General features: G+C 41.1%; 1 protein-coding gene across 1 annotated transcript; it reads left to right on the top strand.

Annotated features, from left to right (window-relative positions):
* The first annotated feature begins 5,631 nt into the window (after positions 1-5,631).
* LOC132666594 (olfactory receptor 1M1-like) lies at positions 5,632-6,777 on the top strand. The gene has a single exon (XM_060614602.3). It carries the CDS (start codon positions 5,793-5,795, stop codon positions 6,726-6,728), a length of 936 nt encoding a protein of 311 aa, XP_060470585.3. The 5' UTR covers positions 5,632-5,792; the 3' UTR covers positions 6,729-6,777.
* Positions 6,778-16,854: the final 10,077 nt, after the last annotated feature.

Raw genomic sequence — 16,854 nt, 5'->3', positions numbered from 1 at the left:
AATACCCTGCACAATTATTTTCTAGGTGATAATCCAGCCTAAGATTGAGCTCTGCATGGATGGAGCACACCTAGTGCTAGAAAGGGTGTGGGTCACTGGCTTTAATCTCCATCGCTGGCAGGACAGCTGAGCTCAGGCACCTCCAGCTCCTAGCTGTGTGAACACTAACAAGTTATAACCTTCTCCTCCTGAGGGAAAATAACAATACCTTCCTCAAAATAAAATTGTGAGCATTGAGTGAAGTGATGCATTGAGCCCCTAAGGAAGTGTAGAGTACATCATTATAACAAGAAATGGTAGACATTACTATTTCTGTTGTTATGTCATGTATTTGGTCCTACGTCCGCCCTTGGAAACCACAGGTAAAGTTTGCTCCCTCTTCTATATAAAAGACTTGACTGCGTGAAACAGTGACTCTCCAGACTACACTGGTACATTTCATTTCTTTGCTTTTCATATAATATGGACTTGATAACAGTCATTTAGGTGCTAGCAAGTCAGTGTGCCCTACCATCCAGTAGGATTTTGTCCTTTCACTGTCATGGACTGAGAGACTTCTCTCGTTAAAAGAACTCAGAAAGTCAGCATCACAGATGAAGCAAACACCTCTCCTGCAGTGATCAAATTAGCTGCTAAAGGAAGCTTCACAGTTTACGTGTGCTTGGGCTGCCCCCACCCCAAGCGAGGACACAACCTTGTCTGCCTCCCTAAAATAGAGCTCCATGAAATCCTTAATTTCTTATCTTCCCAACTGTTACCTACAGTTTTCCAAAAGCTATAGTTGAAGAAGATCATAAATCTATGAGTTAAGAGAAAAGAAGAGAAGCAGTAGGAAGGGGAACAAGGAGAAGAAAACCAATACTTGCCTGTAGTAGAACAGAAAGTACAGGAGTAGATGTCAAAACTCAAATCCCTGACCCCTATATGACACTGCTTTTCCTTTGCCTTCAGAATTTATGTTCAAGAAAATCCTGCTGAGGTTCCTTGAATTAATTTTATTAATATGGTAGGATTTCCCACACACACACAATTTCTCTTTTAATTTAAACTCTTAGCTTATTCCCTATGGTTTCATTTCTTAGACTGAAATTTTGTCTTCCATGGTCTGCATTCATGCAGATTGATGGCTGTTTTTCAGATAAAGTGACGAGGAAGTTTCATGTAAGTAGGAGGCCTTTGTGATAGCTGTCATCACAATTCAACTCATAAGCACTAGTGAGGAGCTGAACTCCCATGTATCCCTCTCTGAGAACCAGATTTCGCAGTTTAGGCAAAATTATGCATTTCATTTATTTAGAATAAGAACTTTCATAATAATATAGATCTAAGATATGTAAGCTATTACTTGACAGACATGAACCTGTCCGTGTTGGTTCATTGACACTGACTGACAATGAGATCAACGGGAAAAGCAAAGGCCTGACGTGTCATCAGTTCAATATTTTATAGTGTCTCTACCATGTGCTGTGCACTATTCTATGTGCTGGGGAGACATTAGCGAACAAAACAAGCAAGCATCTCTACTCCCATACAGTTTACATTATGGGGAGAGAAGATAGATAATGAATAAATAAATTATATAGTATGTTAGAAAGTAGACTAGGATCAGGGAAACTGGGAATGTTGGATGTAGTTTATAGCATAAACTAGGGTCACCAGAATAAGTCTCATTGAAAAATGACATTAAGCAAAGACATGAAGGAAATGAAGGGTTGGGGAGAAATGGACTGTGTTCAAGGTAAGGAAGCAGGGGGAGCAATGCAGCCAAAGAAGGAGAATGGCTGGTGGAATTCAGTCCTAACAAGGAGGTTGATGGAGCTATTTCAGAGCTAGTGGAGAAGAGTGTAGGAGGAGAGGATGTTATCAGAGAGTTAATAGGAGTACAAATCATACTGGATCTCCCATGCCATTGTAAAAACTTTGGCTTTTTCTTCAGAAAATACTTTCAGATTTCCCACTAATAAGTATCTCTGGGAATAAGTCTCTGAGGTCAAGAAAGCTTCCTTCTTCAGCCCAGCCACTTGTAGTCCCAAGAGAAATGCAGATTAATAATGTTCATCTCCCAAGCTGTATCTTCTCTACCTTCAGACACAGTATCACCAATGCAGTCAAAGGGTCTGGATCCTCTAGAATGTCATACTTTCTCAGTAAGATCATTGGGGAGAATACATATTTTTAAGGGCAACACTCATGGGGTGGAGATGAGGGAATCTAGGTGGTAAATATGGAAGGTAGCACCTGACAGAGTAAGGGGCTCAGATTTCAGAGAGGAACATAGTTGATGGAAACTCTGTCCTTGGGTCCAGATCTGTACTTGTTTCCAAAGCAGTATGTCAATCAGTCCCATTGTAAGAAATACCTTATGTGGTAAAGCTACCAACAGACATTTATAAGGACATATCTGGCAGGAAGTTAAATAGATGAGTCTAGAGGGTTGAAAAGATGGTGGAATTGAAAACACACTTTAGGAGCTATGTTTTTATAGATATTTAAAGCCTGGAACTGGAAGAAAGAGGCCAGAAGAGGCCCAAAAGTGAATAAGAAGACAGAGGAGGAGTCAACCAAGGAAGCTAAGAGAGAGTTCATCAGTGATAGCAATGGCAGAGCGTGGCAGGTCCTGGGAGCAAGGGGAAGAATGCATTTGGAGTAAGAAAAGAGGAATCAACCATTCTAAATCTTGCTGAGAGGTCAAGTAACTTAAGGACTGAGGACTGAGTGTTGGTATACATGAGAGTATTTTCAGTGGCATGATTAGGGCAAAAGCATGATTGAGATTTCAAAAGAGCATGGGCCATAATGGACAGTGAGTGATGGAGGCAATTAACTTTTTGAAGGATTTGCCATAAAGCATAGAAAAGTAGAGGAATAGTTGCAGAAGGCTGTGGGGACAGGTTAGTTTATTAGGGATATCATCCATCTGAGGCTAAGGTTTTAGATGGCTGAGACCTCACAATTTTAGATAGTTAGGATCTTACATATTTTAGATGCCCAAATATTATTCAGATAACCCAAGATGAACTGGGATATCTGAGATTCAACATGAACTATATATTTTCCAGAAGAATTACTCAAAGTGGCTATAGTAGCACTGAGATTATTCAAGCAAAATCATCAAGAAGATCCAACCCGGGGAAAGATATGGAAACATTGAGAGGTATGGCCATATCTGGACAAAAGATGTGCTGTTTGTAACAGAAAAAAGAGTAAGGGAAGACTTAATCTTGTAAGAGAAGGACATCTTCCAGTTTTCATTTTTTTAAAAAGAGTTGAAAAAAATAGAAAAACTCATATAAGTATGGAGAATAGGATGCCCCACATTTTGAATTCAATTCAGCAGACAGGCAGGGTCAGCATTGCCTGAGGTTTGAGTGAGACAGAAATGCAAATTCTCATGTTTCACTCCAAAACTAAAGACAGTCTCTGGGGTGGAGCCCAGAAACCTGTGACTTACCTGGCTCTCCAGGTGACCCTTAACCATGTGACAGTTTCAGAAACTCAAGTCTCAAGTACATAAAAAATGTTCTACATAAAGAGGGAAAAGATTTGTCCCTTTACACTAGACCACTCATCTATCAGAATACTTTATGATTAGTAGAAACAAGGAGGTAATTAGCACATACACAGAAAATGAAAAGGACACTGTAGCAAACACTTAGAGAGCAGTCATGAAGCAATCATCTTGAAACAGACCATACGCTCAGATGTGGGCTGGTGCTATACAGAACTACTAAAAAGAAAACATCATTTCTACTCCCAAGGTATTTACAATTGTTAAGAGAAAATATGTCATAAAAAGTAGAAAACACCTTAAGACAATACCCACTTAAGGGCTAGATCATCCTGTTTATATATTTCAAAAGATATAAAATAATGAGTGTTAGAATACTTGAGAAATGTGGTGGTGAAGGCAGTACATTTTCCACTGAGACCTGGAGATATTTGGACAAGAAGGAAAGACATCAGGAGAGAAGAGGCCTGGGGCTTTACGTCAAGGAAAGGACATGTAAGAAGGTAGAAGTGACCACGAGGTGGGCGGCCCAGGAGAGAGGGCACCGGGTGCTGGTGAGCAGTGGGAGCCCTGTTTTATAGGTGGGAGGGTCCTGCTGTGGAAGTTCTTGATAAGCAGGCACAGATGGACAGATGTGATGCAGTAGGAAATGAGATGTTAGAGGAGCCTGAGCATGGCAGGGCCGGGCCCAGTGCAGATGCTTTCAGCATGAATCACAGCAATCAGAGGGGGAGGTAAGGTGCTGATGGAATAAGCTGGGAGTGAGCTGACAGAAGTCCATAGAAGGTAACTGTGAAGATGGGGAAGACAGAAAGGAGCAAGACTTTGTAAGAAAATAAGTGTCAGAGCCCTTGGTCTGGATTTGCAGGATGAAGGAAGCAGATGCATCAATGTTTTCAGCCCACATCCTAGGAGGATACTGGAAGAAAGAACTTTTATTCACAAAGTGTTGACATGGAAGGGAACCACTTGGGAAGGACAGCATATTGCCCTCTCTGGCCTTCACTCTCCAATAATTAATATACTTGTTCACTTTGAGGCAAACTCAGTCTTTCATATGACAAACACTGGGCATTCAACAGAGAAGACAACTAGATGCGGTCTCTGCCACAAGGCACCGTCTGGTCTTAAGATGACTCCACCATCAACTAAATACCTTCAATAAATATTTACACAAGATGAATGTGATTACACCTCCTACATCACAACTGTAGTGAATGCTACAAAGATGCTATCACACGAAATAAAAGGTAGGTTTGGTTTAATCAAAGAAGCAAAGGAAATCTCCCAAAGAAAGTTACCAACCGCTTTGAGGTAGGGAGATGAGCACAGGGACTCAGGGAAGGGAGGCCACGCAGCTGGGGTGGCAGGGAGCAGAAAATGCGTGATTCAAGGTGAAGTTGGTGAGATGCCACAAGCTCAATAAAAACTGAGCTCTGTAGGACATGGTTGGAATTTCTGAATTTTCAGAATACCAATGTCCTCCAGACACTTATTTGTAAACAAGGAAGTGATATAATCAGATTTTCTTTTTTGACAAGATTTTGGCTGCGCTGTGGAGAACACACTGGTGGGGCAAGGGTGGGCATATTAAACTCTTTAGAGGCTCACTGTGCTTCAGTCACGACTGTGTAGATGGGCAGGAGCATTTACTGAGCTCCCACTGTGTGCGAAGCCCTAAACTAAGAGATGCAGCCTCTGCCTTCAAAGACTCATGCTTTTGGGGCGCCTGGGTGGCGCAGTCGGTTAAGCGTCCGACTTCAGCCAGGTCACGATCTCGCGGTCCGTGAGTTCGAGCCCCGCGTCAGGCTCTGGGCTGATGGCTCGGAGCCTGGAGCCTGTTTCCGATTCTGTGTCTCCTTCTCTCTCTGCCCTTACCCCGTTCATGCTCTGTCTCTCTCTGTCCCAAAAATAAATAAAAAACGTTGAAAAAAAATTAAAAAAAAAAACAAAAAACAAAGACTCATGCTTTTGTGATACAGATTCACAAACAAGTATTTCTACCATCCCACAATCCCAGTTTCTCTTTTACATGCAAAGAACTCCAGGAAGCCTCGCTGTTCCCTGCCTTCTCTCATCTCTGTGTCTCACACTGTGACCCTTTTTGACGTCCAGCTCTTGTACCTCCCATTGCTGTTCTAGGTTTTCGCTCATTCTCCATATCGATTGTTCAGGGGAACCCACTGGCAAGAGACAGGGTCCAGCGTTCTGTCTTCCTCGGCTCCCGATAGTGAGCAGCTCCCCCTCATGATGGCCCCTCTCTTACAGCACACCAGGACCTAGAATGAACTGCAGCAGGACCCCGGACTTTGTCCTGGCAGGGCTGTCCAGGGGCCCAGGGAACAGGCCAGTCCTCTTTGGTGTCTTCCTAGTACTCTACCTGGTAAGCCTCTTAGGAAACGCGCTCCTTCTGCTGGCCATCGGAGCTGACGTGCGCCTCCACACTCCCATGTACTTCTTCCTCAGCCAGCTCTCCCTGGTGGATCTCTGCTTCACTTCCACCACAGCCCCCAAAATGCTTGAGGATCTATGGACCAGCCACGGATCCATCTCTTTCTCTGGATGTCTGTCCCAATTATATTTCTTTGCTGTTTTTGCTGATATGGACAGCCTGCTTTTGACTGCCATGGCTATCGACCGCTATGCTTCCATCTGCCATCCTCTGCACTACCCACTGCTAATGACACCTTGTAGATGTGGGCTGCTGGTGGGTGGGTTGTGGGGGGTGGCCCATTTTGTCTCTCTGGTGCACATCTTGTTTCTATCCCAGTTGTATTTCTATACTAACCAAGAGATTCCCCACTTTTTCTGTGATTTGGGTCCACTTTTTCGTCTTTCTTGCTCAGATACCCACCCTAATGAGATCCTAATGATGCTTCTGACCGGATTGTTAGGAATTGGCCCTCTCCTCTGCATCATAAGCTCTTATACCCATATCTTCCAGGCTGTGGCTAGGGTTCCATCGGCACAGGGGAAAAAGAAAGCCCTGGCCACATGCAGCTCCCACCTCTCCATGGTCATCCTCTTCTACAGCACAGTCTTTGCCACCTACCTGAAGCCACCATCAACCTCTCGCTCTGTGGGGGCGCTGGCTGCTGCTGTCATGTATACCCTGGTAACTCCCACTCTCAACCCTTTCATTTATAGTCTGAGAAACAAGGATGTGAAGAGTTCACTGAAAAGGGTTCTGGGCATAGAGGGTTCATGGGATTATGACTAATCCCCATAAACAAGCACTTTGGAGAAAATCACTCTCCATATCATATTTACAGAGCAAGTCAGTTAACACTAAGGCTGGAATGGAGCATTACATAGTCTAGGGGAAAGAACACTGAACTAGAAGTAAAGAGAACTAAAATCTAGTCCCACCCCAGGGCGGGGGGTGGGGAGGTTGTTTCTTTCTTTCTTTCTCTAGATAGATATAATGGTAAGGATCTTCATTATTAATCTGTTGATAGAAATGGCAATGATAAAAAAATGGCAGTAGGGATGGCAACAGATGATCAATTTTTGATAGTATTAGTGTTAGAAAGCAATTTAAAGAACAGTTAATCCAAGATAGATAGATAAATAGATAGACAGATAAATGCTTATATGAATACAGCATTTTTCTTTCTCTGAATGTCTACCCTTCAGCTGGATACTGGCTGCCACTGAACAACAGCATATTGAGGGTAATACACACACACATACAACATAATAAAATATATATATTTAGGTATATTATATAGATATGCTATACCTAAAGGGGTTTTCCCCATATAAGTTTTATTCATGACTTTAGTTCTGTAAAAATAAAGTTGTCTACAAATTAGTCAATGAATAGATTCTTCTTTCTCTCATAGACGGTCATGGTTGCTGCAGAGAAAGGGTTATTACATCATGTGATAAGAGATGACACTCTAGGGGTGCCTGGGTGACTCAGTCAGTTGAGCATATGACTTCAACTCAGGTCATGATCTCACAGTTCATGAATCCGAGCCTCATGTCGGGCTCAGTGCTGAGAGCTCAGAACCTAGAGCCTGCTTCAGATTCTGTGTCTTCCTCTCTCTCTATTCCTACCCCGGTCACACTCTGTCTCCCTCTCTCAAAAATAAATTAACATTAAAAAAAGAGAGAGAATACACTCCAGTTCAGTCACTATGACATGTCCGCTGGTCTCTCTCTACATACCATGCACGACGTTAAGGCAGAGAATACATGTTACATCTCTTTGTGGTGCTCCTGTGATCATGTGGTTGCACGTTATGCATTGTGTAGTGCCTGATGATTAATTCTGTTCAGAAGAACAACTCAAGCTACAATGGATTAGAAAGAACCCTAAATTGGGAAGACTAAACTTGACATTCTCAGGCTGGGGTTTCTGTTCAGCGATGCAGATGACCAATTCTTAGCCTGGACTTACTTCCTGGATCATCTAGAAGTCAATCCTGTGTTTTCATATCCAACCTAATGACCTGTCATGGCATATATTCAGAAGTTATTTTGAAATGAATGAATAGACAATCTGAGTTCACATCCCTTCTGGCTTCCCAAGCAGTTTCTCCTGGTCCCCAGGATCTGTGAATACAGGCTTTTTTCTTTCCCTGAATTTCCCCCCTTCACCAGGATATTAGATGACACTGAACAATAACTTATCAGAGGAAAGCCAACCACTGGATGTTGTGAAGGTGAACAACAGAGGTCAAAAGTCCACTAAAGGATCAGGAAGCCAGTAAGGGTAACAATAATCCAGGGAATCAGTAGTAAAATGTAACACCAAGTTCATTCAGTGCTTAATTGGAGGACATATTATAGGATTCCTGAGAACCAGAACCAAAGCTGAAATCTGGCCTGGGAATATTAAGTGAAGATAAAGGAGAATAGATGGATACAGAGAAACTTTACATCATAAGAATTGGTTTCTGAGAGCTAATAGAACCCCCTTTCTGAACTGTCTTTTGATTGTTATTGATAGTATATAACCTTGGCTAAAGGTAAGATGGGAAGAATAGAATTATGTCTCCTAAATTAAAAAACAAAACAAAACAAAACACAGACATATGACTTGTGTACCTTCCTCCATGAGTTGTGCATTGGTAAAGATCCACACTTGTGACCAGGGATTTTGGAACAAGGAGTTGACAGTAGCTGTCACTAGTCACTTCTCATGCCTGTCCAGCACCACAGCACCCATTACTATCCACCACCATCATTTCCCTCGTTACCTTTCAACAAAATATAAGCTAATTCTACACCATCTATTGAGCAATTTACTATGAAGAAGTTATTGTGAGAAGCACTGAAAAGGGTGATCCACTGGCACCACTGAACCTTAGATAGAGGTGCACTGTTTATTATCATAACAGTCTAGTAAAGTGTTTTCCAGAGCTCTTCCGGAGCTATTTTGGTCAGTCTGTAGTTGCTTATTGTTTCTGTTGTGTTTTGGCGGGGCTGAGCATTGGGACCATCTAGCCCTCCATCTAACTGACATTATACCTTTTCTTTACATTGTATAAAAGAATATCCTATGTGATATAACGTATAATGTATTGACCTCGTTTTAATGATGAATATTTTTAATATTTCCATTTTTAGAGGCACTCCAAAGAAAGGAACCTTCAAAAGTTGTAAATCAAGGTTAAATTGATGTCCTGATAATGTCAGTACTACTATATTTATCCATCCAAGTGTTAATTGTAACTCTGCATGCCTAAGTTTCCTCTGAGGCTTCCTTTTCTATGTGTTCAGTTTAGGTTAAGTATATATCAATAAGAATTGTTCTCCCTTAAAAGAACTTAATGCATTCCCAAATCCCCAACTAGGAATCCCAGATAAAATTCACTACTTCACTACAAAATATGTTCCCTCCTTATTCCTTCATTGAGCAAGATCTCATCTGCTCTGCCTCAGATAATGAGAACACAGAAGTCTCCTTGCAATGCCTCTCCCATGCTGTGTTCGAACCTGTGCAAAGGGAAACACATTCAATCCTCACTTTCTGTGATCTGATGGCATAATACAGTACTAATCCAGAATCATTTGTCCAGAACAGGCAAATAGAACAGTGAAACTCCACATCTACAGGCTGGAAGGTTAAGAATCTCACGATCAGAGACAGCTCAAGGATACACACTAAATTATCCTTAAAGGTTTTATGTTAAATAATAAGAAATTATTGGATTTGAGGACAAAAGACAGTTAAATATTAACATTACATACGGTTCAACCTATACATGGGCACAGATTATGCTAAATGTTTCATTCTAACTACAGCCATATGCTGAGTCTCTAACTGTTTTGAAAAGAATTCTTAGAAAATGTGATCTTTTAGGAATTATTTCAGTGAGTGCTCTTCCATAAACCACCTGCCCCATTTCCAGGGCATTAGCATTTACTAAAGTTTTCCATCAGGCTTCTCTTCTTTGGCAATCTGAAAGCGACTTTGTAGCATCCTCAAAGAAAAGGTTTCTGTGAAGCAGCAAATCCTAATCTCTGAGTGTCCCGACTTCTTCAAGCTGAGTTCCCTTTACATGAAAAACATAAATGCCAGACCTTGCTTTCATGAATTTTCAGAATGAAAAGACCTGAGGTATTCTTTCAGTTTGGGTGTCATATATCTATTCCTAATAATTTTCCACCCTAAAGCCTGAGGCACACCTTGTTAAAAGTGTGGGGCCCACCCACACAGCCTTTGCAGATACATCTGGGCTGCCTGTCCTGGCAGCAGTCCTCCAGGTCTCAATTAGCAAGTACAACACTGTATATCTTCTTAAAATACACCACACATCCGCCAGGGACCAAACACTATCCAAAACAGGAAAAGAGAGCCACTGCAGACAACTGAATTGAAGGAAAAAGAGCCAATAATGCAACAGAGCACATGGAACTCACACCAGAGACACTCCATGGAAGTGCCAGCTCCTGGGAAACAGGAAACACTGCACTGCGGGCACTTCAGGACTTCCTCATAAGGTAAGTGCCTACAAGAGCAGGAAATGCTTTGACTTTACTAACATACAGAAATAGACACAGAAAGTTAGAAAAAAATGAGATGACAGAAAAATAGATCCCAAATGAAAGAATAGAAGCAAACCACAGCAAAATATCTAAGCAAAATAGATACAAGGAATATGCCTGATAGATAATTTACAGTAATGCTCATAAAGATACTCACTGGACAGGGTGGGAGCCAAGAAGGTGTAACAGCATGGAAGTTTTTTGTGTGTCTCGCGTCCATGAAATGCAGCCAGACCAACACTAAACCATCCTACACACCTAGAAAAGTGATCTGAGGATTAACACAACAAACTGCACAACCTGAACCACAGAATTCGGCAGGTACACGGCGAAGAGAGGTGAAGTGGGGGAGAGAGAAGCTGAGGCAGGCAGGAAGGTGCTTTTGCATGCAGAGATAGGACGGAGATGGTGGGAGAATACGGAAAAGCACGCATCCCCAAAAGCAGCTGGAGAGAAAGTGGAAAATTGGAAACAGCCACAGGGACTAAGCTAAAAAGGGAGAAAGGAGAAAGGAGAAAAGAGACGGTTTAAATTCCATTAAGACCATAAACAGGGAGAGTGCAGAGTCTGCAACACCACAGCTCGATACCTGGTGGTGCTCTGGTGGGAAGGGTGAAGCCCCAGGAGCAGAGTGGGGTCTGGGAGGTTCTCAGGCCACACAGGGAGAAGCAGTTCCACTGCTGGAAGGCCATTTGGTAGAGACTGTTGAAGCCACCTGGTCCCAGCAGACCCCAAAGAATGCCCACATTTGCTGGTACTGGAACAAGGTCTTTAAGGGTGAAGCCTGGTGCCAGATGTGTGTTGTGATTTTTCCATAATCCTTGAAATGCTGCTACTACACTATCTCGCAAACTTTTTTGGGGGTGGGCTGGCACCTGGCTGCTGTGTTGCATCCACACGACTCCTGAAACAATGCTACGGGCACCAGTGACAGTCACAACAAAGTTTATTACAATGAGAGGCAAGGCCGACCGATTGGGACCAACACTCTTGATAAGCATGTGGCCTCAAACAGCCGGGGTACAGAGTTTTTAAAGCCGATCACATCGTTTTATCATTATCTGGGAACAGAACAGAGAAACAGTTCCCAGATTAGTTAGAAACAGTTGCCAGATGAGTCAGAAACAGTTATTGAATGAGGTGATTATTTTAGACTTTCTGCCGCTAAGTTGCAACCAGTGGATCTGCTTGACCTTGTCTTTGATACTTTTTTTGAGCTTTTGTTTCCTTCATTGATAAAGCCTGATTCACAACAGTATGAAGTATGATTTACAAGAGTAAAAGCAAGGCTGTTATCTTTTGACCTTCAGTGTCAAAACAAAGTTGTTATTTTTCAAGCTAAGTGTTAGCCTTACAGTACAATTTAACCCTTATAGCAGGCTTGGGGCACTGGCAGCAGCAGGGACCAGCAAACGTTCCTGGGTGTGGCCAGCATTCAGCCATTGATTGGTGAGAGCCTCCCACAGAGGGGCTGAACGGGTCCAAGCCAGAGTCCTTAAGAAGTAAGGTGCCAAGGAGGAGCCAAGATGGCGGAACAGCATGGAAGTTTTTTGTGTGTCTCGCGTGTGAAGCTTTTTGTGTGTCTCTTTTGTGTGAAGCTTTTTGTGTGTCTCACGAAGAGCTGAACTTGGGGAACAAGAAGCCATGAAAGGTAGGGAACCCCTTTTGTGGGAGGAGAGAGGCCAGAGACTGGGAAGGGGGGAGCATAGAGGAAAAACACGCATCCCCAAAGCAGCTGGAGAGAAAGTAGGAAATTGGAAACAGCCACAGGAACTAAACCAAAAAGGGAGAAAGGAGAAAGGAGAGGGTTTAAATTTCATTAATACAGTAAACAAGGGGAGCACAAAGGCTGCAACTCCGCAGCTCGATACCTGGTGGTGCTCTGGTGGGAAAGGTGAATCCCCAAGAACAGAGTGGGGTCTGGGAGGTTCTCAGGCCACACGGGGAAAAGCGGTTCCACTGCTGGAAGGACGTTTGGTAGACACTGTTGAAGCCACCTGGTCCCAGCAGACCCCAGAAGGTGGCCACATTCGCTGGTGCTGGGGCAAGGTCATTAAGGGTGAAGCCTGGTGCCTGATGTGTGTTGTGATTTTCATAATCCCTAAAACGCTGCTGCCACACTGTCTTGCGAACATTTTCTGGGAAGGGTTGCCACCTGGCTGCAGTCTCGGGGCACCGGCAACAGCAGGGTCCAGTGGGCATTCCTGGGTGCAGCCGACATTCGGCCATTGTTCATTCGGCCATTGCTCGATGAGACCCTCCCACAGAGGGGCAGACCGGGTCAAAGCCTCAGTCCTTCAGAAGTAAGGGGCTGGGAAAAACAGCCGCATCTGAGACAAAACTTGGGAGAGAGGTACTGCCTGGGGCCTGGTCACAGAGAGTGAAAACACGGGGAATGGACGAGAGCTGAAGACAGGACAGATGCATGATTGCTGCTCTGGGAGAACAGACTGGGTAGCTGGGTGGCGCCATTTTCACCATTCCCGCGCATGCGCACCTACAAGCGCTGCAACAATCCACCCCCGTAGGCTAGCAGCACCACCTAGGGGAGAGTGGAGAGATTACACGGAGCCCTACCCAACTGGGCCAAATTTGCTCTTCAAGAACACAAGTCTCACCGCCAGCTTAATTTATTGACTATGAAGAGCTACATAGACTGACTTCTAGGGGAAAAGGAAGCAATTTCAGTCCTACTTCAATCTGTTAGCAGGTTCATCTATTCAATTTCTTTCTTTTTTTCTTCTCTTTTTCCTTTTTCTCTTTTACACTTCTTTTCTTTTTCTTGAATACAGAAAGAGAAGCAACTCATTTTTATTTTCAATTTTCATTAAAAATATATGTCTTTAATTTTTATTACTATATTTTTTACTTACATGTAAATTTTTTCAAATTCTAGTTTACTTCCATCATTTTATTTTAGTCTACCTCAGTGTACTCACTTTTTCAAATTTTCAAACATTTTTCTTTTTTTTCTTTTTTTCTTTCTTTTTCTTTTTTCTTTTTCCTTTCTTTACTTTTTCTTGAATACATAAAGAGAAAAGCTTCATTTTTACTTTCAATTTCTTTTAAAAATATTTTTATTTAATTTTTATTATCATATACTTTTTTCTTTTATGTAATTTTTTTTTCAAATTCTATCTTACTCCCATCATTTTATTTCAGTCTACTACAGTGTATTCACTTTTTCAAATTTTCAAACGATTTCTTTTTTCATTTTTTTCTTTTTTATCTTTTTTTCTTTTTCATTTCTTTTCATTTTTCTTAAATACAGAAAATGAAAAAAATCATGTTTCCTTTTAATTTTTATTAAAAATATTTTTCTTTCATTTTTTTCTCCTATATTCTCTAATTTTGGGTATATTTTTTCAAATTCTATTTTACCCACATCATCTCATTTTAGTCTACCTTAGTGTATTCATTTTTTCAAATTCTCAAACGATTTCCTCTTTTTTCTCCCCCCCCCCCTTTTTTTTTCATTTCTCTAATCTGTCAAACTACTTTCAACACCCAGACCAAAACACACCTAGGATCTAGCATCATCTATTCGACTTGTGTGTGTGCTTCTAATTTTTAATTTTAATGTTTTTAAATTTTAATTTCTGTAATTTCAACTTTTCTACCACATTAACTCCTTTTCTGCCTTCAAAATGACAAAGTGAAGGAATTCACCCCAAAAGAAAGAGCCTGAAGACACGACAGCCAGGGATTCAACCAACACATATACAAGCAAGATGTCTGAACCAGAATTTAAAATCCTGATAATAAGAATACTAGCTGGAGTCGAAAATAGATTAGAATCCCTTTCTACAGAGATAAAAGAAGTCAAAAATAGCCACAATGAAATTAAAAGTGCTATAACTGAGCTGCAATTATGGATGGATGCAGCAGCAGCAAGGATGGATGAGGCAGAACAGAGAATCAGCCATATAGAAAACAAACTTATACAGAATAATGAAGCAGAAAAAAAGAGGGAGATTGAGGCAAAAGAGCACGAGTTAAGAATTAGAGAAATCAGTGACTCATTAAAAAGGAACAACATCAGAATCATAGGGGTCCCAGAGGAGGAAGAGAGAGAAATATGGGTAGAAGGGTTATGTGAGCTAATCATAGCAGAAAACTTTCCTAACCTGGGGAAAGACACAGACATCAAAACCCAGGAAGCACAGAGGACTCCCATTAGATTCAACAAAAAGCGACCATCTACAAGGCATATCATAGTCAAATTCACAAAATATTCGGGCAAGGAGAGAATCATGAAAGCAGCAAGGGAAAAAAAGTCCCTAACCTACAATGGAAGACAGATCAGGTTTGCAGCAGACCTATCCACAGAAACTTGGCAGGCCAGAAAGGAGTGGTGGGATATATTCAGTGTGCTGAATCAGAAAAATAGGCAGCCAAGAATTCTTTATCCAGCAAGGCTGTCATTCAAAAGATAAAGAGTAATAAAAAGTTTCCCAGACAAATAAAAATTAAAGGAGTTTGTGACCACTAAACCAGCCCTGCAAGAAATTTTAAGGGGGACTCTCTGAGGGGAGAAAAAATGAAAAAAAAAAAATACACACACACACACACACACACACACACACACACACACACATACATACATACACATACACACCAAAAGCAACAAAAGATTAGAAAGGACGAGAGAACACCACCAGAAACTCCACCTCTACAAACATCATAATGGCAATAGATTCATATCCTTCAGTACTCATTCTAAACGACAATGGACTCAATGCTCCAATCAAAAGACATAGGGTAACAGAATAGATAAGAAAACAAGATCCATCTATATGCTGTTTACAAGAGACCCACTTTAGACCTAAAGACACCTACAGATTGAAAATAAGGGGATGGAGAACCATCTATCATGCTAATGTTCAACAAAAGAAACCTGGAGTGGCCATACTTACATAAGACAATCTAAACTTCATTTTTTGTATTTTTTTCATTTTTAATGTTTTTTAATCTAGATTTTAAAATAAAGACTGTATCAAGAGATGCAGAAGGGCATTATATCATAATCAAGGGGTCTATCCACCAAGAAGACCTAACAATTGTAAACATTTATGTGCCAAAAGTGAGAGCACACAAATATATAAATCAACCACACACATAAAGAAACTCATCGATAGTAATACCATAATAGTAGGAGACTTCAACACCCCACTCACAACAATGGACACATCATCTAATAAAAAAATCAACAAGGAAACAATGGCTTTGAATGACACACTGGACCAGATGGACTTCAGAGATATATTCAGAACATTTCATCCTAAAGCAGCAGAATATACATTCTTCTCCAGTGCACATGGAACGTTCTCCAGAATAGACCATATACTGGGACACAAATCAGCCCTAAGTAAGTACAAAAAGATCGAGATCATACCATGCATATTTTCAGACCACAATGCTATGAAACTCAAATGAACCACAAAAAAATTTGGAAAAGTAGGAAATACTTGGAGACTGACATCCTACTAAAGAATGAATGGGCTAACCAAGCAGTTGAAGAGGAAATGAAAAAGTACATGGAAGTCAATGAAATTGACACCACCACAACCCAAAACCTCTGGGACAGAGTAAAGGCCATCATAAGAGGAAAGTATATAGCAATCCAGGCCTTCCTAAAGAAGGAAGAAAGATCTGAGATACACAACCTAACCTTACGCCTTAAGGAGCTGGAAAAAGAACAGCAAATAAAACCCAAAAACAGCAGAAGACAGGAAATAATAAAGATTAGAGCAGAAATTAATGCTATTGAAACCAAAAAACAAACAAACAAAAAACAGTAGAACAGATCAATGAAACCAGAAGCTGGTTCTTTGAAAGAATTAACAAAATTGATAAACCACTAGCCAGTTTGATCAAGAAGAAAAAGGAAAAGACCCAAATAAGTAAAATCAAGAATGAAAGAGGAGAAATCACAAACAACACAACAGAAATAAAAACAATAATAAGAGAATATTATGAGCAATTATATGCCAATAAAATGGGCAATCTGGAAGAAATGGACAAATTCCTATAAATGTATACACTACCAAAACTGAAACAGGAAGAAATAGAAAATTTGAACAGACCCATAACCAGTAAGGAAATCAAATTAGTGATCAAAAATCTCTCAAAAAACAAGAGTCCAGGGCCAGACAGCTTTCCAGGGGAATTCTACCAAACATTTAAGGAAGAGTTAAAACCTATTCTCTTGAAGGTGTTCCAAAAAATAGAAATGGAAGAAAAACATCCAAACTCTTTCTAGAAGCCAGCATTACCTTGATTCCAAAACCAGACAGAGACCCCACTAAAAAGGAGAACTATAGACCAATTTCCCTGATTAACATGGA

This window comes from Panthera onca, chromosome B2, assembly GCF_046562875.1.
Source record: "Panthera onca isolate mPanOnc1 chromosome B2, mPanOnc1 haplotype 2, whole genome shotgun sequence".
NCBI classification, from domain to species: domain Eukaryota; kingdom Metazoa; phylum Chordata; class Mammalia; order Carnivora; family Felidae; genus Panthera; species Panthera onca.
The sequence above is the reverse complement of the archived record's forward strand: the minus strand, read 5'-3'. Positions and strand labels throughout refer to the sequence as shown.

Coding starts and splice junctions, on each gene's coding strand:
- LOC132666594 (XM_060614602.3), top strand. CDS start 5,793: ATGAACTGCAGCAGGACCCCGGACTTTGTCCTGGCAGGGCTGTCCAGG.